Raw genomic sequence first — 23,457 nt, 5'->3', positions numbered from 1 at the left:
TCAGCCTCATTTCGGTTGTGACCTTCCTCCGTCCTCCCTGCAGCTGCTCCTGATGCCAGTCAGCGGACTCAGACAGGATGGACCCCCTGATGGGAACAGTTGCAGCTCTCTGCCAGAGGATCAACTTACATCCATCAGTGCTGCAAAGATAAGACGTGAAATTAAATATTGGATCTTGATTGTTCGCTTTCAGGAGGTAGGTCACAGATGAAGGAAAAGAAGGCTATTTGTTGTCCAAAAGCCAGGACATTTAACGGGATAGTCTTAATGCAGACTGCTACATTTGTGGTGCAGATACAAAAGCTTAGGCACATTGTAGGGATTCCGTGTAAAACACATCCAGACATCCTGTTCTGTCTCTTTGGACACAGTCAGTTCCAGACTGTCGGTGGCCAAATGCTGCTCGGCTCACACAGCCGCGGAGAAGGATATGGCCGAGAAAGCTTAAACCACAAATCTTTGTGTTGAGGGAAATCCCCCTTGGAGGAGTTTATTATCAGGGCGGGGACATTCATTCTCAAAACATAATCAGATTGCTCACTTTAAAACACACATTCATAACGCAGTCTATTGAATTACACAATCTCGGTTATCTCGATAGGATCCATCACTTAGCAACTAATCATACAGCTGTATCCTCAAATATGCGTTTCTAGATTTTTATCAACTATGTGTAATCTGCACCAGATTTCAGTGGTTTTCCATTTCCTGCAGAACTGCACATTCATTATGAGTACTTCTTGCAATTCCAGTACCTGAATAGCTTATTTTGTGGCAAAATGCGTCAGCTCAGATCTCTTATTTTCACTCACACACAGCAAGATTTCTGCTGATGAAAGAAAATATACTCTCTAGGCCTAGCAAAACAAGAGAGTGTAACATTATATATTTTGAAACATAAAATAGAGCCATCATCCATAACACATGAATTCACCATTTTAAACATAGTGGGGAAAAAATGAGTTCAACAGGAATGACATTTAATCTGAAGATGTTTTTTAGATCTTGAGGAGGCAGACAATCATTTCCTGGTCTTATGCTTCCCCCTTGTGGCCACATCAGGTAATTGTTTCACCGTGATCTCAACTGCAGTATAGAAAATTATTGAGTAGCCATTTGATTTTAACATCATGCTGATTCCTGAATGAACTCCTAGGGAAAAGTGTCAAGTAAGATTGCAACCTGGCACCAGAAAACAATGCTCCTTACAAGAGTTTAATATGCACCCTGCTGACTTTTATATTCATGTTCCACAAGTTCTAACATATTTCACTGTGAGATGTGTTAAAGCATGGGGCCAAAACCTTAACTTAAAAATATAGTGCTTAAAAGTGTAGTGTACTGCTTTTAAAGACATACAAATCTATAATATAGGTTGATACATAATGCTTAAAGTGTGCAAAAAGCTAAAAGTAATTGCAACAACAAATCATGTAGAAATTAGTCTTGATGTTTATTTATGCAACTCACCCCCCAAAAGATGGTCTCAGTCATACAAAATTAACTTGTATGGTGTTGTTTTGTTGTAGGTTACATTTATACTGTATATTTTACAATACTACTGTACATTGTTCTTAGATTCAGTAAAGTTTTGCAAGTGCCACATCGGTAACCTTTGTCCATAGCTGGAGAGAGTGATTTTAAGAAAGGTAAAATAACAAGCAGTAATTGGAATACGCCTTTTACAAAACAAATCCTCCAGTTTTGTTTTCTGGAGAACAAACATGGGTAGTAATACGAACATATCTGCAGTATTTCCACAGATAAGTAGATTGTAATGCGCGCCTGTAACGAAACTCAACATTAAAGCACCAGCAGTACACATCATAGTATTGTAAATTTAAGCCAAAACCCAACATAAACACTGTTTAAAGTTTTACATTCAGCATTAGAAAAACCTTCATGGCTTCAAATTAAGCTTTAATATATCATTCAAATCTAATTATGCCATTCAAGTCTAAATACACTTGAAGATGTTTGTGTTGTAAATAATCTCAAGGCTATAGAACGTTGAAACAAAATTAGATAAAACAATCATTTTATATCACGTTAACACGAAACAAAAATTCATATATGTACAGTTGAACACTCAGGCAAAAATAACAACACAGCAAAACAACAACACATTCAAGAGACAGTGCGTGATGGCAGAAAGACCCTGTTCTCCTTAAGTGATCAGTTTAGTTCATATAGGTATAAATGGTGCATCACACCAGGGTTTCAGGCAGTGTGTCTCCATTGTCTTTTGACAGTATCTGCCATATATGCCACCTCTCTGTCTGCCAGTCCGGTGCACCAGGGCCCTTTGCTTCTCCGGGCCCATCTGCTGTATCTACAGTCTGGGCCTGCTGTGGGGTTTGAGGGTCAGGCTTATACGTGAAGAGAGAGGGTGTGGAGTGAGAAATATGCGTCTCCCTCAGCTGTCCGGAGTAATAAGGAGGAATCAAACCGTGCGTCCTGACCCTAATTAATGGACATACAGGGTGTCCTGTCCTTCCTGCTAAGTTGTCCGAGCTGATGGCTCCTGATTGGTCGCTCAGTCGCTGATGTAATGATGATTGCGGTTGAGTCTGTCCTCTCTGGTCATGAGGGCCACTGCTGCTGCGAGTCACCGGGAGGTGTGGCCTGACTTCCAGCACGCCCAATGAGGTTTGTGTTGGCCTGACAGGCAGCTTGTTGTTACCTTGGTGACTGCTCAGTCCCTCTGATGATCCGTACGACTCGCATTCCGACATATCTCCGAGGGAGCCTGGGAGAAAGCGCTCATTAACATCCGGCAATCATTAAATGTCTCAAGACCATCTGCAGCAACATGTACAGAGGAATCTATTACCGGTGATGTGATGGCCAGTAAAATCCTTGCTGAGCAGTTCCTGCCAGGTGTCCCAGAAAGGATCATTTGAGGCCTCTAACAGGAACAAAAGCGACAAGACGATTACTTAATTTGGCTTAATTATTACTATAATTAACTATCAAAATGTGATATGAGTAAAATTGATAACAGAAAATAAGTCTGACGTCTATTAAAACAACATAGATAAATGATAAGAGGTTGTTTTGTCTTTAAGATGATTATTCAAGAAGAGGTTCAAGAAATAGTTACGTTAGTTGATTGTTACTTTCATATAGTTATGAAATTATTTTAGGAATCTTGTGTTCTTGCTGAGACTTAAATGAGAAAATCGATATCACTCATGTCCATACGGTAAATATGAGGCTATAGCCAGCAGACGGTTAGCTTAGCTTTGCACAAAGACTGGGAACAAAGGGAAAACAGCTGGCCTGGCTTGGTCCAGAGGTACCTTTGGACAAAGGCTAACGGCCTCCCCTCATTTCCAGTGTTTATGCTAAGCTAAGCTAACTGGCAGCTCGCTCTACTTTCATACTCACCCTACAGATGTGTGGTATCAAACTCCTCATCTAAAAAGCAAATAAGCGTGATAGTGTCAAACTATTTATTTAATTTTTAACTTATGATACTAAAGTTTACGTTGCAATTTATTTAGTATACCTTTGTCTGTTGAAAGCGTAGGAGAGGTGCTGCCAGATCTGTCTTTAGAATGGCCACTGAGTTTTTGCTGCTTAGACAGTCTGGGGATCCTGTCTGACATCGGACTGCTGTCCTCAGGGAATTTATACAGCAGTCCATCTGACAGGACTGGGGAGTTGTTGTCATAAGGAGACACCTCTCCACTAGACGCTTTGATGGAGTCGTTGGATAAGCGCCTGTCGGTTAGAGAGAAGGACTCCTCCACTTTGAGAGGGCCTTGGTCTCTGTAGACACAAAGAGGACACGTTAATTATGATGTATACAATAAATATCCCAAAGGTGTAATCAGACATGATGTATTCTTGATCATTTGGAGGCTGAGAGACAGCTCTCTCTTTCATAAACACACACTAACATAGGATGAGACAAGAGGCAGAAACTCACAAGTGTTGAGAAGCCTTCCTCCGCAGTAGGTAATCTACGACATCAGGATCAGTTTCTAGCAAACTCATCAGCACCTCATTCTGCAGGTCAGCAGGAACCTAACGGAATCAGAACATTAAAAAAAAACTTGTCAAATTGTACGCCATGTTACCTTAAAAGGCAACTCCACCAATTCTACACATTAAAGCTTGGGAGTACTACTGCATATGTGGAGAAAGTAAAAGCCCTTTGTGGCTCCAGAAGAAGCTGCATGGTATCTGATCTGAATTGCTCCCCAAGACCGGTGAATACACTTTAATGTGTAAAATTGGTGGTGCCGCCCTTTAATGTGTCTGCACATGTAATACTCAGTCACTTAAACAATTACATTATGCCTCTCCTGCAGATAAATATCTTGTCTTTCTTCATAATGCTTACCTTGCCTGAATTCCTCCTTCACACAAACAATTTTATGCTACCAGTATTTTCACAGTGCCTATGACGCAATGTACTGTAGCATGTTGTTTCAATGCTACGAGGCGAAAATAATTAACAGCAGTTTAGAAAAGCAGAGCTAATGATGCAGAGCAAATGTCTGCTGGGCTTTTTTTCTGCCCTCTGGCTTCTTGAACAGATCATTTTCAGATACTCCAATTAACTGCATCTGCACTTAAGTTTGTGGCGGAAAGCGGAGAAACATAATGGAGATGAGGATCTTGCCCTAACTCCCCATCATTGTCTATAAACAAAACAGAGGCGCCAACGACACTTATTAACCTCTCCAGTGAGGCCTCTCATTTTAAAATGAGTGTTCGCTACACTGAATTTCACAGGGTTCAGGAGAGACAAACAAACTGAATGGATTTCAGTGTTTTACTGAGATGCTGCTTTGTTTGTGTGCACAAGCTGAGTCCTTCACAAAAGCTATAAAGTTATATCAATATTTTATTAGAGTGCTCCACTCGATTAAGCTTAAAGTAAAACTCTCGCCAAAAAGCAACCAAGGCATTATTTGGGATTGAATATGAGTCAAACCTTCATGTGAAAGCATAATTACGACGAAAGAGGCACTTTTAAGATTTACCGTAGTTTCGGTTTTGGGCACGTTAATTTTGAGCAGGAGTGCATGGGGCAAGACATGCTAAGTTTGACTCATATTCAATCCCAAATAAAGCCTTGGTTGCTTTTTGGCGAGAGTTTCGCTTTAAGAAGTAAACACTTTTCTGGCTAAGGGAAGATCTGACAAAGACCTTAAGATTGTTTAACTGTGCAGACCTTTGGTTTGCTGTGAGGAAGGCTTACCATAAATAGTGTACCACAAGTATTGATCATCCTTTCAACTACGCTGATGATGGCTGAGCTCTCCTCTGCGCGGGCGAAACTCTGGACGGCAAACTCTTTGTCTGAGTTCTTCTGCTTGTGTAAGAGGTTTGGCCCAAAGATGGTGGCTAAATTGAGTGATGTCATCTTGTTTCCTGTGATCTACAGGCGACAGAAGGTAGAAATAAATCATTTCTTCAGCCACAGTAATACAAGCCCTTCAGTAACCCTTTTAGGTCACCTATTATGCTTTTCGTAAGGTCAAAGTCCACACTAACGGAAGCTCCTCTCTCCTACAGAAAACACTGCTCCTCAAACGTCTTGTTAGTAGGCCCACCTTTAAATCTGTGACATTGTGACATCACACTAAGTCACAGGGTCACACTTATATAATTTATGCCCAGTGGCTAGAAGGATTGATTTAACACAGGTGCTCTGTTGTTGTTAATGATGCTGGGTAAGGCATGTGTGAGCTGACCAATCAGAGCAGACTGGGCAGTCAGGAGAGGAGCCTTAAAGAAACAGGATTTAAACAGAGCATTTCAGAGGGGAATCAAAAATATGATTAAAATTGTGTTTTTTAGCATTAAAACAATTAAACCTATTCTAGTAGTAACCCAAAATAAAGCTGTGAGCCCGACAATCAGCATGTCTCCTTTAAAACATACTTTATTCTAAAGCAATTAATCCTTAAGTCAAGACAACCTTATAAACTTCTTAATCACACCCAAATTATTACCTTCGACAACCCAAATTTGACCCCACCAATTACATGAAATGTTTTCTATACTGAAATGATTTATATTAAAGTTAACTACGCAGCCAAATTCCTCTGATTTTTCTTTTCATCTCCCCATGTGCTCACTCATAGGAATGAAATCTATTACACGCATAGAGTAATTATGGTATTAAGAGTGAGAGTCTTTTTTTGAAGACAGACCCTCGTGGGCATCCAGGAAAATGTTGGGAATGTGCACCCAACACAGGCCTGCCACCATCAATAAGGCTGGCTCTGCCTTCTTTTGTTCAAAGGGACCAAGAAGACCTCTTCATCTTTACAGTATGTATGCGGGCGGGACAATGCCAAGAAGAAACTTGTTTTATATCTCTGGAAAAACAATCTCTAAAGTAAACATCAATGTGAAAAAAATTATCATCAAACTATCATAAAAATCACAAATGCAATATTTTAGAATTGACCACCTGTCCAATTCATACTTAAAACAAGGGCAGCATATTAGCTGAGTAACTTGTAGCTAACTGTAGCTGCTGTTGGTTAGTTAGCTCAGTTAGCCATGCAGCTAATGGTTCAGACTGGGAACTCCAGGGAAGTGTTGGTGTGTACAAAACTAGTACAGGAGCTGGTTAGCATACTAACTTCAGTAGATATCTCTGCACACAATAGACATATAATGTCAAAACTGTTATTTCTTCACATTATGTTGATTATTTTAGAATTTTTCCTCATGTTTTCAACTAAAATGACTTCCATATTGCCCATTTAACCAGGTATTCCAATCACGATGCTGTTGACGTACACTGGCTTCATGGAGTAGAAAAAATGACTGTTGCCTGTCGGCACAATTATGTAGATGTTGAGATAAACTGTTTCTAACCATGAAACACTTCCTTACTCCTCTTATTCTCTGCAACACATAAACTGGGGGAGTGAATTAGGACCAAACTGTATGATGCATGTTGAGGCAAACCATTTGTGCAGTTTATGTGCAGCAGCGTGATTCATGTTGACTGTGCATCATTTAATCATGATACCCACAAAGGATCATTATGCATAATTTGCTGTGCTTTGGCAAAGCGCTTTCTTCAAATTAGAGGCTGCAGATGTACCAAACATCTGTCTTACTGCCCTCTGATGGCTGCTGGAATTCATCACAATCACATTAACTTGTAAACAGTTCATTTACATTTTTCAGGATTGTTCTGTGACAGTTGCTTGTTTCTTTAATATTTCTTTGTACGTGATGGTTGAATCAACAAGTGTCACAATGTGTAACAAAACCAGGGAGGTGAAAACAGGTGGCCTCAATAACACTGCTATGGAAACAGGGCATGCACAGTTTCTTTACCTCCTGTCCCTCATTATCTATGCTGTCGTCAGCATGTGCAGCCACTGTGGACAGCAAGCAGAGGAGGCGCTGCAGCGTATCGCTGTTACAGGGAGGAAGCAAAAATATCAGGAGCTGCAGGGCGCTCTCTTGTTCTGAATAATCCAGCACTGCAGACAAAAAAAAGGCCACCACATGATGTCAGTAGGAAGAAAAAACACCACACAACTAAAATTGTAACGAAAGCATGTTGACTTGTTACTTTTGGCACCAGCGTATGTATGTGTACTCCTCACATATTGTGTTGATGAATGCCGTGTAGAGCTCTCTTGTCAGCAGAGGGTCAGGCATGTCTCTGAGGAACTCTTTCAGCAAGGCAGCTACATCGTGGACGCTGTGCTCCTCATCCAAATGTACCTCCCATCCCTGGTCAAACTCCTCGCGTAGCTGGATGAAATATCATGACAGTGGCATGAATAAAATCTATTCTCATAGTTAATACAATATATTCAACTGCAGAGGTGTGTTAAAGGACAAGCTCTCCTCAAAAATCTTCAGTCATTATTTACTCAACCACAGAGAATACTGCAACGCTGTTTTGCTGTGAATCTCCAGAAATGTCCCGTGGACTACCAAACTTTACCAGACTCTTCATCAGTATGGGCTTGAGTAGATAGAGACTGCATTTTCATTTTTGGATGCACTTATCCTTTAAAGTTAACCTAGCTGAAATCATCATACCTGTCGCACTCTCTTCTTGGAACTCCCAACACGGAAAATTCCAAGCGTCTGTAGGCCTGAGCAAAGATGAAGAAGCTCACTTAGTGCCGGTACTGTGGCTCATTATCAGCCTCAACACACAAGTTTCCACAGTGATATGCAGGACTATGGCATGTAACGTTAACGATTTGCACCATTCTCATATAGTGTTACTTTAATAATGAGTACCGTGTTTTTCAAGGTGCTGGCAGCAGAGACCCACCACCCTGGGCACCTGTCTGTAAATTGGGTTGAGGCTGAGCTTTTTGTCATGACGCTTCTCCCTGTTGCCAGCTGCCTCTACTGGCAGAGACAGCTGGAGGGCCTCCAAGAGCCGAGACTGGTTATCATCAAGGTCAGTGATGCAGTCCACAGACACTCCGCCCTGTCAAGCAGATGGGTGACAACCGTACAGTGAGTGATAAAATGTGGCTGCATCATCCGCCCACTGAGTGAACATCCCCAAAAAAAAGTCACAAATTCCCAGAGAGATCTCGTGTGCAAGTGCAATCAGACAGATTTCCTGTCGCCCTGCGACAGCGTGTTTTGACAAATGCCTCACCCTCCTGCGGGTCCGTGGGGCAACGTCTAGTGTGCTGGGCAGAGGTGAATCATTAGGGGTCTCAGAAGTGGAGCTCATAGACGAGTTGCTGCTGGAGAGCTCCTTGTTGGCTCTTTTGAAGCTGGAGGTGAGGTGAAGGAAGGATAGCATCAATTCAGTGGGGTCACTGTGCCCCTCCCGCAGGGGATCGTGCCGCTGCTTGTAAGTGCGGTCATTGGATATGACCTGTGACAGCGGTATGCCAAACGCCTGGGGCGAATTCTCTGTGGTAGGTAAAAAGGCAAGACAGGGAGACTTTAAGTTCATCACTTTGGCCCCAAGTGAACTCGGAGATGTTGAATTACTCCTAATATGTGCCTGCCACATCAGCATTTTATACATTTTACCCTCTGGATCTTGTTTTTTCCACACAAAACTGTGTTTCAATTCATTCTTTATAAGCTTTTAAATAAATACTGCTCTAAATAAATATGACAAGAGAAATGCTAAGAACAGCTCTCTGCAGTGCACACTCAATATTCACAGCCAGGGAGTGCATACTTTGTGAAGTGCCTTTGTAAACAGAAGGGGTAGAAGAGGAAAGAGGGGGCTGGCCGTGCTGGAGGATAGGCTGTAATGAATGAGCCACCACTTAAGATTGTTTTTGTTATTTCCCTCGACTGCCCCGTCTGACAGAGAACATCACTTTCCTGCCACATTGTTGCAGCGGGCGCGGCAGTCGAAGATCACAGCTCCCTCTGAGACTTCTTTACTGTACTGTAGATTCTGATCACTCAGAGCTCCACGGGTATAAACAGCTGAGAACGTCTGCTTGAGTGAGTCTACACAGCTTCACCCGAAACTATCAAGGAGTATCTTTTTTCGAGTGTCAGAGGCTGACTAGACTAGAAACCAAAGAGGGATAAAAGTCTGACAGGTCTCACTGGCTCTCTCACAGACCTAAATAACAATTGTTTATCTTCACTGGTTTTGGAAAAAGAATAACAAAAATATCACTGAGTGTCATGAATTTTTTTATCTGAAGACAGTCTGCAGGAGGGAGCGCTAACATTCCCCCGACTGAATAGAGTATGCCCAGCACATCTCATATTACCTTTGTCTCTGCTCTTCTCTTTAGATAACGAATCCAACTTCCGCCTGAGTGACTTCTTGTGCTTGTGGCCATCTGTAAAGGGGCGGAGTGGGTCACAATTCAATATGAGAACTCTCATTAATATGCTCCTGCTCTCACTCGCACCACTTGAAAATCTTAGGCTCATTTCCTCAATGACTACAAATTTAAAACGAGCTTGGCAAACTTCTCATAATGTGTCGAGACAAAGATATCGAGGTTTGTTTGGTCAAACAGTATGTTTAAAGTTGCACTATGTAGTTTGGGAAGACATTTTAATTGAAAAAGACAGAGCTTAATTTATTGATTTATTCATGCTTAAAAAAACTAAATAAACAAACTCTATTTGTTTCCATGACTGAATAACCTGAATAAACAAACCCGGGAGCTTAAATGACAACACAATTTCGTACTGTTTTACTTTGTCTATATGTGGCGGACCCCGCCACCTTTCTAGCTTAGAACAGTGTTCTGGGGACTTAATCTTCCTCTGAGAAGAGCTTGTTTATTCAGTTATGGAAAAAATTATTATCTGTGAGTTGGCATTAGTACCTCATTAATATTATAAATATCTAAAATTCAGAGTTTGGATTTCCCCTCCGAAACTACATAGCGCCTCTTTAAAGGTGGACACAGTCTCCCACCATGATATCAATTTAACAATCACAGTTAAATGCAAGCAATCATGAGCATCACATCATTACATAAGAAGGGAAATAACTCTTTGCATGTAATAAAAAACAGAGACAGAAACGCTTTCTGACATTTTGCTGTTCGGAAAGACATGCCATGACACGCTTTTGCTTTGGACAGGTAAGAAAGAGGGCTATTAAATTGCAGGTGCGCGTGTGTGTGAGAGAGTGTGTGTGTGTGTGTGTGTGTGTGCATTAATACATTTAGGGATGGTGATGTGGCAGCCCAGGTCGTGATCCCGCAGGAGTCTTCTGAAGGCCACATCCTGTAGACGAACCCTCTCCAGCTCTGAGAGGCTTTGCAGTGGGACGGGCTTCAGGCCAACGCTCCGTCCTGACACGCTGCTCCAAGTGAAGTCACCCTGGACACACACACACACACACACACACCAGATACATCAATCATTGCCATCATACGGTTGTGACCAATCATACCCTCTTCAGACCCTCAGCATGCCTGACAGATACCTTTGCTTCACCTGCCATCTGGACCATTAATCATCTGCAGTTACTTTCCCATGACAAATACTGACAGCTAACACAGCAAACACAGCCTGTTTTCAGAGATCTCTGCATGGGCTTATCTTCTTGATGTTAGGATGCAGCATTTGTACTGTATGTTCTGTGTAATCCAACACAAATGTGTTTTTCTGTTTGCACAAGCGAGAATTGACAGTTGTTGACATTAGTAATACCGTCTGGCAGGACTTCTGGAAGCTGGGACGTGTTGTCTGTCCAGAGAAAGCAGCATGAATACTGATCATGTAGATTATCTCATTTTACAAGTGTCAAATGTGCTTAATGCATAAAAAAGCAAAAACACTTCACCATCAGCTCTTTAATGTGAAACACCTCATTTTTATGCAATCCCTCCTTCCCTCAATAAAGTGCACAACGCTGCATATAATTTGTGTGCACACTCCACTGATTTCTGAATAAACCATCATCAATATATCAAGAATAATTTCGAAACAATACTGCAATAGTAAACCATTCTGAAGTTTCAGAACTGCCCCAATGACGGGGCAAGTAATCTGATCTGAAATCCCCAACCTTTGAGCATGTCCATACTGGAGATTACAGTACTTTGATCCGGTACAGTTGAGCCAATCATACGAACCGTGTTCTAAAGAGGCTTAGTAACTCATTATCAGGATAAGGCTTACGCTAAAGTGGCTCACTCCCATTAAATGAGAATTACAACCGTGCTACGGTAGCATACTTTTAATTTTGAGTACACGTTCCTGTATTGCAAGGCGGATTCATTTTAACCGTGGTCTCCTACGTATGCTGCACAGCTAACAGTAGGTTAACCTCCCGGGATTAGATCCAATCCCTGTAAACAGCCCAACAATTTACCAATCAGATCACTGGAACAGGATTCTGACAGGGACCAAAGTACTGATGCTGTAATAAAGTAACAAGTAATAGATATTTCTACATTTTTGGCTTTCCATTTCCACTCAGAAATGTTAGGTATGCTGTAACTAAATTTTCTCATGCATGTATCGCGGTTAGGCATGGGGCAATATGAAAATGTCATGTCACAATTTTCCTGTCCAACACCTAGTCACGATATTATCCCGATAATCATCAAAATATTCTGAAGACTTTAACATTAAAATTGCACTAAAATACACTGGACTCACTTTAACGTTGCAATTTGTTAAGAAATAAATATTCTTATTGCATCAATAACAGAACACACATCTTTGTTTTTGTGAAAAACAACAATTCACAGACTCTTATATTAGTAATCATAAATCATGAGCGCTACCTGCTCAAAGAAAGGATAAATGGTGGTAACCTCATCTCTCTGTCGTTTCTTAGTCTGGAATCCACATTATTTACACAAATCTGATTCCAACTTGTTTTTGTGGGGGATACAAAGTGCAAGCCATGTCTTCAGCCATGGCGACAGGCTTCGGCAATTTGAAAAAATCAGGAAACCAATATAGAACTGTGCGTCAGCGAGCTGGACAGCTTTTCCAAGTCATCTGTGTGATGATTTCATGATTATCCTGATTTATGGTTATCCAGTAAAGGAAAATTAACCACGATCAACTTATTGTCAGGGGTGTTTTTTTTTTTTTATATCGCATTCTGCAATAAAATCTTTTTATTGTCCCATCCTTAATCACAGTTCCACCTCATTTCATATTAGGTATTAAATGGCTCTGACGTTGTCCCTTGTAAACAACAACATTTCAGTTACATCAATTAAGCGTGGTAACTGTGGACTGGTACAAATGTAGGACAGCAAATTACAGTCAGGTTTGCTGACGTTCCTCTTGTGTGATTATATGCGAGTAGAAATTTTCTCCGTCTCTGATGTGAGGGTCAGATTCTCTTGGTCAGCGGTGTGACGTCCTCAAATCGGACCTAATTGCTCTGGAATTCAAAGTACTGTGTACTGCATTTTGATGCAATACTCCTTCAGCTATTCCATAATCAGTGGTTTGGGTGTATCGTGTCCAGACATGATGTTTGAGCACACAATCACTTGGGTGCAGCATTGAACTCTTACCCACTAAATCTTCTTACTCTAATAGTCAGAAGATCGATGAGTGAAGAATGAAAAATAAACAAATCCACACGTTGACACAGTAATCATAAATAATATGCTTATTTTTCTAACATAACTTAACGTTATCTTTGTTATTATAGAAGGAGTCATTGTTAAAGTTGGATGAATCTGTTGTTTCTTATCACACTGACCTATTGAAGCCATTGCTTTATAATCTGATATAAGGAATTTACAGATTTTCCATGCTGCCTCTCCAAATCACGAGTCGCTTAGCTCACAGAAAGAAGCATCACAGTGCTTGAAATCATTGTTGTTGTTGTTATTTTTCCTCTTATTGAAAAAAAAAGCTGTTTTGTTTGACAGTGATTAGACTTAAAATGTTCCTTTTCAGATGTTTTCAGCTTTTTCTATAATGTTGCAACACTTCTAGCAAGAAAGCAAGAATACCAAATTTAGGCATCAATTCATCGAATGATTCAATTTATCTCAACCCTGTCCCCGGTTCTGGCCACGCAGTGTGATTCAAAGCCTTGAAACACAAGAGCTTTTGTTCGCGCTCCCTGGAATACAAAGAGAGGAAACGTGCAAGGTGGTTCATACAAAAAAAGCGAGATTGCACATTCAGATTACACCGAATCGACCCCTCTTAACTAAATGCGGCGGGGTGATGAATATTCCTCAGTGCTCAGGAAGCTGTTGAATGGCGCATTGTGGGAAGAGTTTCCACAGGGGTCCCTACACTCCGTCCCTATAGTTTTGTTTTAAAGTCCCTCAGTAGTCTAAATTCTGCTTGGCTGTTTAAGAATTGCATTTTAATTGCAGACATTGCACAGCCTTAGTCTTGTCATTTCTACAAGTATAACATTGTTGACAAACTAAAACAATACTGGGCTGTCCTTTGAAACTGGAAACTGACCAGCAGCAGCACAAAAACTCATTCATATGCTCACATCCTGTTATTCTTAGAGTAAATAAATACATAGATGTGCTCAACAGAGTAAACTCCAGGCTAATTGAGATGCAAGGTTAGCCAGATATCCACTATCCCCCCTTTGCTAATGTCAATTAGCAAGTCTCTATAATTAACTAAAGGTCCTTGGAGGTCTGGACTCATAAGAGGCTAACTTTAATGATGTTGACCCACGCTAAGTGTACATGAGGATTGGGAGGAAGAGGACACACATGAGTGGGAAACACAGAACAGCTCAGTAATTACTCAGTAATAGTAACTATTTTAATGAGCTGACACGACGCTTGAATGCAACGTGGGACGTTTGCTTCCCCCGCGCCCTTCGGGATGTTTCAGCACTTTAGAGAAGTCTGGCTACTAGCATAACGTGACATAACATGTCCCGCGTTAGCGTCATTAAGTTTCAGTCTACCTGCAATTACTTCCTCCACTCTAATGACCTAGTTTTGAGCCTTCACACACAAAAAACACACGATGAATGCGAAAATGTTCGGACTGCTAGTGAGATAAACCAACGGCAGCTAACGTTTACTCACGAGATAGGTAATGCGTCGCTCGACAGGGGGACGCCACATGACGACACTCAAAACTTTTTAGACGACCACCTCAAAGTTTAAAGCTGAGTAATAAACCGACGCCATCTGACTCCAGGAGAGACGAACCAACGTAGATACAGTCCACATGCTGCCCCCCAGCTGAAGCCCGGGTCCAGGTCTCACTCAGACGCTGAGCACGTTCCACGGCTGAGTTCCATCCCGGTGAGAGACGCGAGCCTCATGAATGACACCGATGATGAATGGGTTGGGAGGGGCAGCAGGGAGGGAAAGACTGAGCCCCCCCTTATGAAAGCTAGGTAACCTTACACAAACCATTGAAAACAGGATAAAGAGAAAGAGATAAAGCACCTAAAACGGCACGCGCATGTAGCGTTGGAGTTTAAAGGGGCACTATGTAGTTGTTTTTTTTAGAGGACTAGTGCATTGCCCGTAGGAAGCATGTATTTCTATAGAAAAGTGGGAGGTAGCTTTTTCATGGATGGCCAAATGAGGCTGTGTTTGAAGGTGGGACGTCAGGGATATAATTGGTTGTTTTTGATTATACCATTATATGTCACCTTAAAAACTATTTACCTTGCCTTGTTTGGTGTCATTATTTTCAGCACAACCTCACATGTGTGACTGTACAGTTATTTTTTCATTTTGACATATTATATTAACACTATGGACCTAAAATCACAAAATAACATAAAATCAGAGTAGGAAAAAGTTTGATTTTTTTACTGTGAAAACCACAAATGTGTTTAATGAACCAAGTGCATTGGTTATAATGCAAATATAAATTGTTGTTTGCTAAATTTGTGCTAAAAAGTTTTTGAAATTTACAAAGTTATATGTAACTATTTACATTTAAATGCAGGCAATGCCTCAGGCTCCTCAGCTCAATGAAGAGCTGCACTGCCTGCTCCACATTCAGCAGTCTCCTCATTGTTTTGACTCAGAACACAAACAAACGACTACACTACATACTACACTAAACACTCTATAACATACTAACTATAAACTCCAAACATGCTATATGTAACAAATCTCTCAACTCTCAAAACTCGCCATCTCTGTCGCTGTCTCTACACCGACCGTCGTCCCTCACACAACTTTCCCTGTTCCTCAGCAACAAAACTTGCTGCTTGCGGACAATTTCGTGACAAAAGCCCGTTTTTACCATTCCTTCCTGCACCGGACATAAAGCAAACGTGACGGCAATGTTTGCGAAAAAGCGTGGCGAACATTATTTACCCTAAGTCTGGTTTTGGACCTGCCGGTGCGTCCGGTCCGTCGACTCGGTAGGTGGGCCGTGTGGGTGGGCTAGCAGCTAGCTACACACGAACATCCACAGATTCCGATTCCACTTTGTTGTCCGCACGTCTCCGGATCTCCTCAGACTGGAACAGACTTGGTCTGGACTCGTTTAGTCTCATTAATCCACAACAGTCAGTTTAGATGCACAGAATGGGACCGAACCACCGGCAAAATCCCGGTCTAGCTCGCGCCGCTGCAGGTATAAATCCGCTTGTTGCTTAAGGTGTGTCGTGGGCTTGAGCTCTGCAGTGATTGGCTCTAGTACGCACGTGGCTACGGTGTGCCGTGATTGGCTCCGGAGCGCACATGACTGTGGTGGCTACTGTTGACAAAGCTAGCGGAATTGGTAAAGCATTTATGAAATAATTTATTAAAGGTATCATTGCAGTCCAAACAAATCCGACGTTGCACACCCTTAAACCAAGCAGCAGCCATGTTGTAAGTCTCAGGTCAGTCTGATCCTGATCCGCAGAGATATTTGATGAACACACACACACACACACACACACAGACACACACACACAGACAAACAGAGATTCCTTGCTTTTATAGAGAGATATCACTGTGTCAAAGTGGCTTTAGCCTTTTCTGTGCCTTTCAGTCTTTTGCTGTTTATGCTGGAATGAGTTTGTCAGTGCTAAGTAGGGTCCTGATAAACAGGAAGCGGCATGTCAGACACAAACAAAACATTTTGAAGGTGATCCAAATACTCAAAATCGGGAAATCCTTGTTCACGAGCACTCAAGAGCACTTGAACAGTATCTTTAGTAATAAAACAGCAAAACTCAAGACTGAAGTCTCAAAACAGCAATACAGACTTGTTCCTGTGAACTAATATTAGTAAGCCCATACAGCTGAGGATCCCTATGCTAAGCCAGAAATGTGTTTATATACATACAGTGTAAATATAGATCAGGGATTGAACAAGACTAGTAATTGCAATTTCTATTTAACATTTTAGGTTATTACATTAGTTTTAATTCATATCAAGAGCACATGAGAACACACTGCTACAGCAGCTGGAGCAGGAGCTGCCCGGGGCCTAAAATCATATTGTCATATTATGTCATAATGGAGCAGAGTCAGCAGACCACCAGCTTCATGAGCCTGCAGATGGGATTAAATGTCCGTCCTGTCAACTGCAATTAGGCCAGTAATATCGTTTTTTTCCCACTTTTGTGCAGCTACAAGGCGAGGCTCCATTAACTTAATGTTTCAAAAGGGCAGTCAAAATAGCAACGCAGTCTAATCCCATGTGTCCAATTAGTTGGAAATCACTTATGCACTTAGATTTCCCCTTGTAGCTTTGCAAAGTTCACTGGCATGCTTTTCAGACGAAAGGTTGAGTGTCTCATGAAGGTTCCCTGTGCTTTAGTCAAAAATATTTGTATTATTATCTGCCCTTATAAACTTTAATTGGGGTCTTTCTTTCAGCATTGTTGTTGCTTCTTTAACCTCCAGCTTTGTTCGTATTAAGAGAATCCTAGTAAAATACTGAACACGGCTAGATTCGATGAGTCTCCACATCTTACATTTTCTGAAAAGAAGCTGGATACAATCAGAACATATTTCTTGACACACTTAACCAATTTAATTCCTTTTTCTGAGATTTAAGTGGCTTTGTAACAGAGTAACAGAGACAAAGTTTTCTCTTCCTCCCTCAGGCAGTATGTCCTCCACAGTGCTCCAATGCATGCAGTTGACATTCCATCTTAACACGCCATCAGCTCAGCGCTCTCACACTTTTTTTTCTCTGCATTAAATGATTCCACCAAAATGTTTGAAATGTAATACAGCTAATATTTCCAGAGCTAAGGTTGCAGCTTTGCTTTCTAGCATTTAAAGTAAGGATGCACATTTAAAACTGCACACTTGTCAAATGATGTGGGATAAATATTCAAAGGTAAAAAAGAAAAATGAGATTTTCTCCGGTCATCTGGATCATACTTATTATACTTATAAACTTACAATGTAAAGAATAATGCTTGAAGCACACATCTTCAAATACTACCAAGTGTCAACCCTCTTTATCTTTGTCCCAGTGATTAATGGCCCTTATTTGGTCACAACATTCCTACAACAGAATGACAAATGGCTCCCTCTAAAGGCTTTGTTAGTTTCTGCAATTTACTATCTCTTGAAGAGAAGCCTGTGTGGAGTGAGTGGAGATCAGGCCTTCTCTTTTTTTACAGTTGCATATCTGATCTGGCTGTTTAGAGTGACTTACAAAAGGTATTTCACTCAAGGCTTAATAAATAAATGAAGATTACATCACACACGGCCTGAGGTCCCTTTCAAAATCACTATTTGTCCAAAGACAAGGTTCAATGTGGGCAAAACAGAACGAAGAAAACAGAATCAGACGCTGAATGACGGTTAATAAGTTAGGTTTTGACGTAAAAGATTTAACCAAAAGGCAAAATGTTCCAACATCTCACAGGGTCTTCATATCCAGACGCTCGTCCAATAACAAAAAGATCAGTTTAAATGAATCCTAAACGTGACTGAGAGAAGAGATCCACAGTTATATTAAACAGTAACTGACCTGCAGTCAGGCAGTCATGCGTTCTGTCATGATATTCAAAGACATCCACAAAAATTATGCAATATGGCGAGCAGACGTGTATAGAAAATCGATGCATATCAAGGATTTTTGCCAGCTGCTAGGGAAGTGCCCAAAATGAACTTTTGTGTACGGTTAAAGCTGGCTTAAAAGCCCGTTTGGAGCTCTCATGTCTGTTTCTGTAACCTTCCTCTCCAAAACCAAAATAATCCATAATGATCCAACCTCATAAAACTTTCCGTCTGAGTCCTCTCCCTCGATTCAGCGTGTCCACTGCATCGTTGTGCCTAAAACAATGTTCTCCAGTAAACAACGTTCTCCACTGAACACACTGATGTTGTTTGATGGCGAGTGTAGTGCGAGGAGATGTGGGGAAGACTAAAGAAAGACGGTAAAGACTGTTCACAAGCCTTTTCTTCTTTCGGCACAACTGACAGCTTAAAGGAAAAGTTCACCCAATAATGAACTTTCATTCATTATCCGCTCACCCTGATGCCGATGGAAAGACGGGTGATGTTTCATAGTCCACAAAGCATTAGATTCGGACCCGACTTCCCATTGGTATTGGGGTGAGTAGTTAATGACTGGATTTTCATTTTTTAGGTGAACTTGCAAAGCAAGACTAATTCAATTTTACACCCTACAATGCCAACCCATTCTGACTAAAGTTACAGAGAGTTTGGTTAATCAGTGCAGGTATCTAGCTGTTTGGACTGGGACTACCCTTTCACTTACAAGATCCTGCACAGTCTGTCAGTTATATAACTATAACTAGATTTAATTGAAGTGATGTGAAGTCAGTGGTGATTTAAATCTAACCCACTGTTTGTCCTTGTTTCATCAGACACAAACTGGATGCAACGGGTGCCGCACTTTCAAGCCAGCAGGTTTAGCTCCATGCCACGCAAACGGACAGTCTCTCGTGGGAAGAAGTATGTGCCTGAGGGACTGCAGCCAAGGATCAGGTCATGCTGCTGCACTGTGAGAAATAAAAGTTGCAGAGGCTTTCTTCATGTAAACCAGATGTCTCTGCTTTCCATCACAGCTCAGCCTACTGACACCCTGAGTGAGTACACCTCTAACAGAACGCCGGGACGTTCAACCTATGGAAAACGCAAAGGTCATTTACAGCATAGATCAAACATACCACTCTGACACTACTTTTTAAACAAGGGACGGGACGTGTTTCTATGCCAGGATCACGCTACAATATGTAGGTTACTGCTATCCATTTATTTATGACACCTATGACCAAACACATAGCATTGATTAATATCCATTGATTATAGACTCAGCAGGCTGTGGCACCAGGTATGTGTTGTGTGAATGGTTGCCTATGTGATTCACTCTGACGCGCGATAAATATACGGTGGATGGAATGCACAAATCTAAATACAGTAACTTTTTGTTTTTACAAGATGCTTAGACGGGTTGATATATAGTACATCTCATAAAAGTAAAGTTTTGTAGAGCTGGGGCTGTTATTGGGTGGAGGAGCAGCAGTGTTTTGTCCAAAGGGAGAAAACTTGTCAGTCTGACTTCACTCATGTTGCTGCGACTGTATCTTAGATACTATTGTCCTTGGATGAACCCCTGTTTGGGTATTTGCACACCCAGAAAATGTGACTTTCATTACGGACTCGGAGTGACGTTTGCATACAGTAAGGGACTTAGTTTAAGCCGACAGCGTGGTCATGTGAGTCTCCAGGAAGGATCTCGCACCTCAAACCTGAGCTCAAACGGCTGGAGTTCTTCTCAATGGCGTGCCAGAGCTCTAGAAATGCAATAGCAAAGCTGTACCGTCTACAAATACTCCAAAAGGTCTTGTATTTGTGGAGGTTTCATACTTAATTCAAGTGTCAATTACTGACAATGTGTCCAAGGTTCCTATCAGCAGTGGAGGTAACATTTTCCAACTTTACAATGCTTGGCAAAAACTAGGCTGTAGTGCAGCTATGGTGTTGGCAGCAGCAAGTACTCCCCAAAGTCATAAATCAATTTAAATATCTTTTCTGACACAGAGCTGTCTCCAGTATTAATCAGCTTCATTCAGATTTACTGTGATTACATTTCTAAGAGCTCTGGCTGTAGGATCTGGGTTATTGTTGATGGCTGGAAGAGAGAGCAGATACCTGGTATTCATTACAAGCCTATTATAATGTCATGTCTGCAATACGTTTCCATTATACTAAACAAACAGTGTTACCATGAGGACCAACCTAAGTGCAGCAGTAGACAGTGGCTCGAGTTATGATCATTTGACATTGCTTCATGCTATAAATCAAATATGAATTAATCTCTAACAAAAGAAGAGATGGACAGTGTCATCTGAACATGCCTTTATATATTTTTCCTATTCTTTGCTAAACACGTGACATAGCAAGGCACCTCACCATGAACACAACAACCATGGATAGTAATCTTTTTTCTATGCTTCCAGGCCTTAAAGGTGTAATTTACAGCATATGTCCAGAATTCAAAAGTAGCTTCAACATCATCTGGGGCGGCATTTCGCCTGAGTAATTTCACCTTGGCTATAGCTAGCTACCGTTAGCTAATTAGCTCGTGGCTCAGTTAGCCGTGGAGCCAGTGGCCATAGAGTTTAAGGTAGAGGACATTTTGACTGGATACAGTATGGAGGTGATTTACAGCGGCTCTGACCAAGAGACTGACTTCAGGGACGACAAAACACGACAAGCAGTGGAGGGAGAGGTGTGCAGTTGCATAGAAGCAAAAAAAAGCCAGACATCGGAGAGTGAGCAGGAATATTTTCACATCTTACTCAGTAAATGTAAAGGGTTTATTTCAACCAAAGCAGTGATGAGTGTGGAAAGAAAAACCAAGACTGTGTTGGTGAGTGTCATCTAGTTTGTCAAGTTTGTGAAATTCTTTCTTTGAAAGTTGTTATTTTCATTTTATACCCAGTAAACACGCCAGGTCCTGGCCAGGTCCTGGCGTGTTTACTGGGTTTAAATTTTAATTATCTGTTATTTCAGAGTCATTTACCTATTCTTAGGGCACACCTTCACACTTCCATCACATTGAAGCTTGCCACGTTTGGAAGATTGTCAGGCTGAAAGCTTTACTGCGCAGGAAACAGATAAATCGGCACCCATCGCAGCCTCTTCCACACTTTTTCCACAACTTCACCTTAAAAGTCTTTATTCTGATGTTGGAAAGTAATCCCTCTGTGTGTGTGTGCGCGCGCGTGCGTGCGTGTGTCCGTGTGTCTTAACACACACTTGCCAAATGTGGCAAAACTTTTCCAGTCACAGCTCTTCAGCAAGTCAGGACAAGCAAAACGCGTCAGCTGACATCATGTCATGAAAAGGCATGAGCTGAATCACTTTTTGGTGTCCAGTGACGCAGCTATAAAGCTACAATAATCACACACAGATACTTTGTCGTGTTTGTCACAGACGACCTGATGTTGCAATAGTGGAAGAAAACGATTTCCCTTTGATTTTTTGTTGTTGTCCCATTTGAGAGTATAAATATGACAATAGCATGCACATTTACATTATGATCGTTTCATGACGTGGTCGTCCGCATCAATGAAACATAGAGACCATCTTATACATGACTACATCATCCTTTAGGGACTTGCAGCTACTTCCGGAATTCGGACACACCGTATAGCGCTGAGCCGCGCGCTCTCGAGCTTTAACTCTTCTTAGTAGATCGTGATTATCGTGATGCGATAAGAAAATACATTTTAACAGCAATCTATATATATATATATCTATGCAACAAAAAATCCGAATCACATCGTAAGCCAAGTTTTTTAGACACTTTGCACTCAGTCTGGGAAAAATCCCATTTTCATCATCAAGTGATCATCATCAAAATCCTGTCACTCATCACCGTCTGCGACCCGAACTTATACCTCCAGATGATTAGGAAGCAGCAGGGCAAATCCAGATTTCCAGTGGGTCAACTCTCTGTTTTTGACAGCAACTTCACTGACCTTATACGACGTCTCCTCCGCGTCGGTGCCATAATGTCGCATCAGCGCGGGGTCCAGGCTCCTGGTCTGCCTCAATCTCCGCTTGGCGATAGTTTTGGGGCTCAGCGAGCACGAGAAAACGCTGCTTAACAGTCCTTGAGCGGACATGTCTGCTCTCAGCCGGTCAACTTGCTATTAAAGAAGTGGAGAGGAGATTGAAATCCAAGCGGAGCCTAGGAGCAGCAGCGCTCCACAGCATTAGCAGCAGCAGGTCCCCAGCAGCGCGTCACCATGCTGGAGATTATGAAATACGCGCCTGGAGTCCCTGGTAACCCCCCCTACACCTCCCACATACTCTGACTCAGTACTTCCTCCTTTCATCATTTTAATAACAATAAAAAAAGAAAAAGGATAAAAGAGAACGACATGGAAAGTAGTTTCCCCCGAAACACCAAAACAAATAATTAAGCATAGAGGAATTAGGGCAAAAAGGATTTTATTCATGCCTGGCTGTGCTTGTTTAGCTTAGTCCTGCTGTTCAAATAAAAAAAAAATGTGAATTAGTATGCACACCAGTGCAAACACAAAGATAATTAAGCTTTTAATGTGACTCATGCAGTTTGTGAACAAACAAAAAAGCACAAAACAAAACATAACAGAACAGAAGAAGAAAGGTTGGCTAGTTTTGCAGCAATAGTATCCTTCTATACACAAAACAAAATACTGCAAACTACCTTTTAGATCTCTCTCCATATACATACTGTATATATGTATGTATGTATGTATGTATGTGTATATGTGTGTATATGACACATAAGACAGAGGACACTACCATTGAAGGCCAGTGATGGAATGTAACCAAGTACATTTACTTGAGTACTGTACTGTACAATTTTGAGGTGCTTGTGCTTTACTCGGGTATTTCCATTTTCTGCTACTTTTAATTCCTCTCCACTACTTTTGCTTTTCGATCGGATTAAAAAATCTGCCAGGCTGATAATCTGTTGACCTAAAGCGTAGAGCATATAAACAAATATATAATTTACCTCCAGTTGTTCTTTTGATACTTTAAGACCTGGACACCTGTTCAATTCAAACTCCAAACAAAGGCAGATGTCACCAGAGTCACCGCTAACTGCTGCTAACTGTAGCTCGGAGCAGAGAGGGCGTGT

The 23,457-nt window shown here is 41.4% G+C and overlaps 1 protein-coding gene across 3 annotated transcripts; it reads right to left on the bottom strand.

Annotated features, from left to right (window-relative positions):
- Positions 1–1,434: 1,434 nt before the first annotated feature.
- On the bottom strand, positions 1,435–22,544 carry LOC115587675 (rho GTPase-activating protein 6). Of its 3 annotated transcripts, XR_003985125.1 has the most exons (14): positions 22,307–22,544; positions 10,626–10,785; positions 9,714–9,785; positions 8,621–8,883; positions 8,248–8,443; positions 8,041–8,096; positions 7,596–7,746; positions 7,321–7,469; positions 5,216–5,395; positions 3,935–4,032; positions 3,512–3,774; positions 3,391–3,420; positions 2,834–2,908; positions 2,729–2,749 (listed from the first exon to the last, which is right to left on the bottom strand). XR_003985125.1 is itself a non-coding variant. In XM_030427612.1 (13 exons), exons 1-13 carry the CDS (start codon positions 22,451–22,453, stop codon positions 2,208–2,210), a joined length of 2,352 nt encoding a protein of 783 aa, XP_030283472.1. In that variant the 5' UTR covers positions 22,454–22,541; the 3' UTR covers positions 1,435–2,207. The 3 variants fall into 3 exon arrangements, 2 of the variants coding, with proteins under 2 accessions (XP_030283472.1, XP_030283473.1); XM_030427612.1 differs by lacking the exon at positions 3,391–3,420 and having other exon boundaries at positions 1,435–2,749; positions 22,307–22,541; XM_030427613.1 differs by lacking the exons at positions 3,391–3,420; positions 22,307–22,544 and adding an exon at positions 14,457–14,860 and having other exon boundaries at positions 1,435–2,749.
- Positions 22,545–23,457: the final 913 nt, after the last annotated feature.

The sequence above is a fragment of the Sparus aurata genome, chromosome 9 (genome assembly GCF_900880675.1).
Source record: "Sparus aurata chromosome 9, fSpaAur1.1, whole genome shotgun sequence".
NCBI classification, from domain to species: domain Eukaryota; kingdom Metazoa; phylum Chordata; class Actinopteri; order Spariformes; family Sparidae; genus Sparus; species Sparus aurata.
This window is presented reverse-complemented; position numbering and strand designations above follow the sequence as displayed.

Bases quoted from the DNA above. Each gene is read 5' to 3' on its own strand.
- LOC115587675 (XM_030427612.1), bottom strand. From the start codon at position 22,453: ATGTCCGCTCAAGGACTGTTAAGCAGCGTTTTCTCGTGCTCGCTGAGC. The intron at 3,775-3,934 runs GTGAGTTTCTGC...TTGTGTCTACAG, and splicing joins AGGAAGGCTTCTCAACACTT to AGACCAAGGCCCTCTCAAAG. The intron at 2,750-2,833 runs GTAATAGATTCC...GCTTTCTCCCAG, and splicing joins TACTGGCCATCACATCACCG to GCTCCCTCGGAGATATGTCG.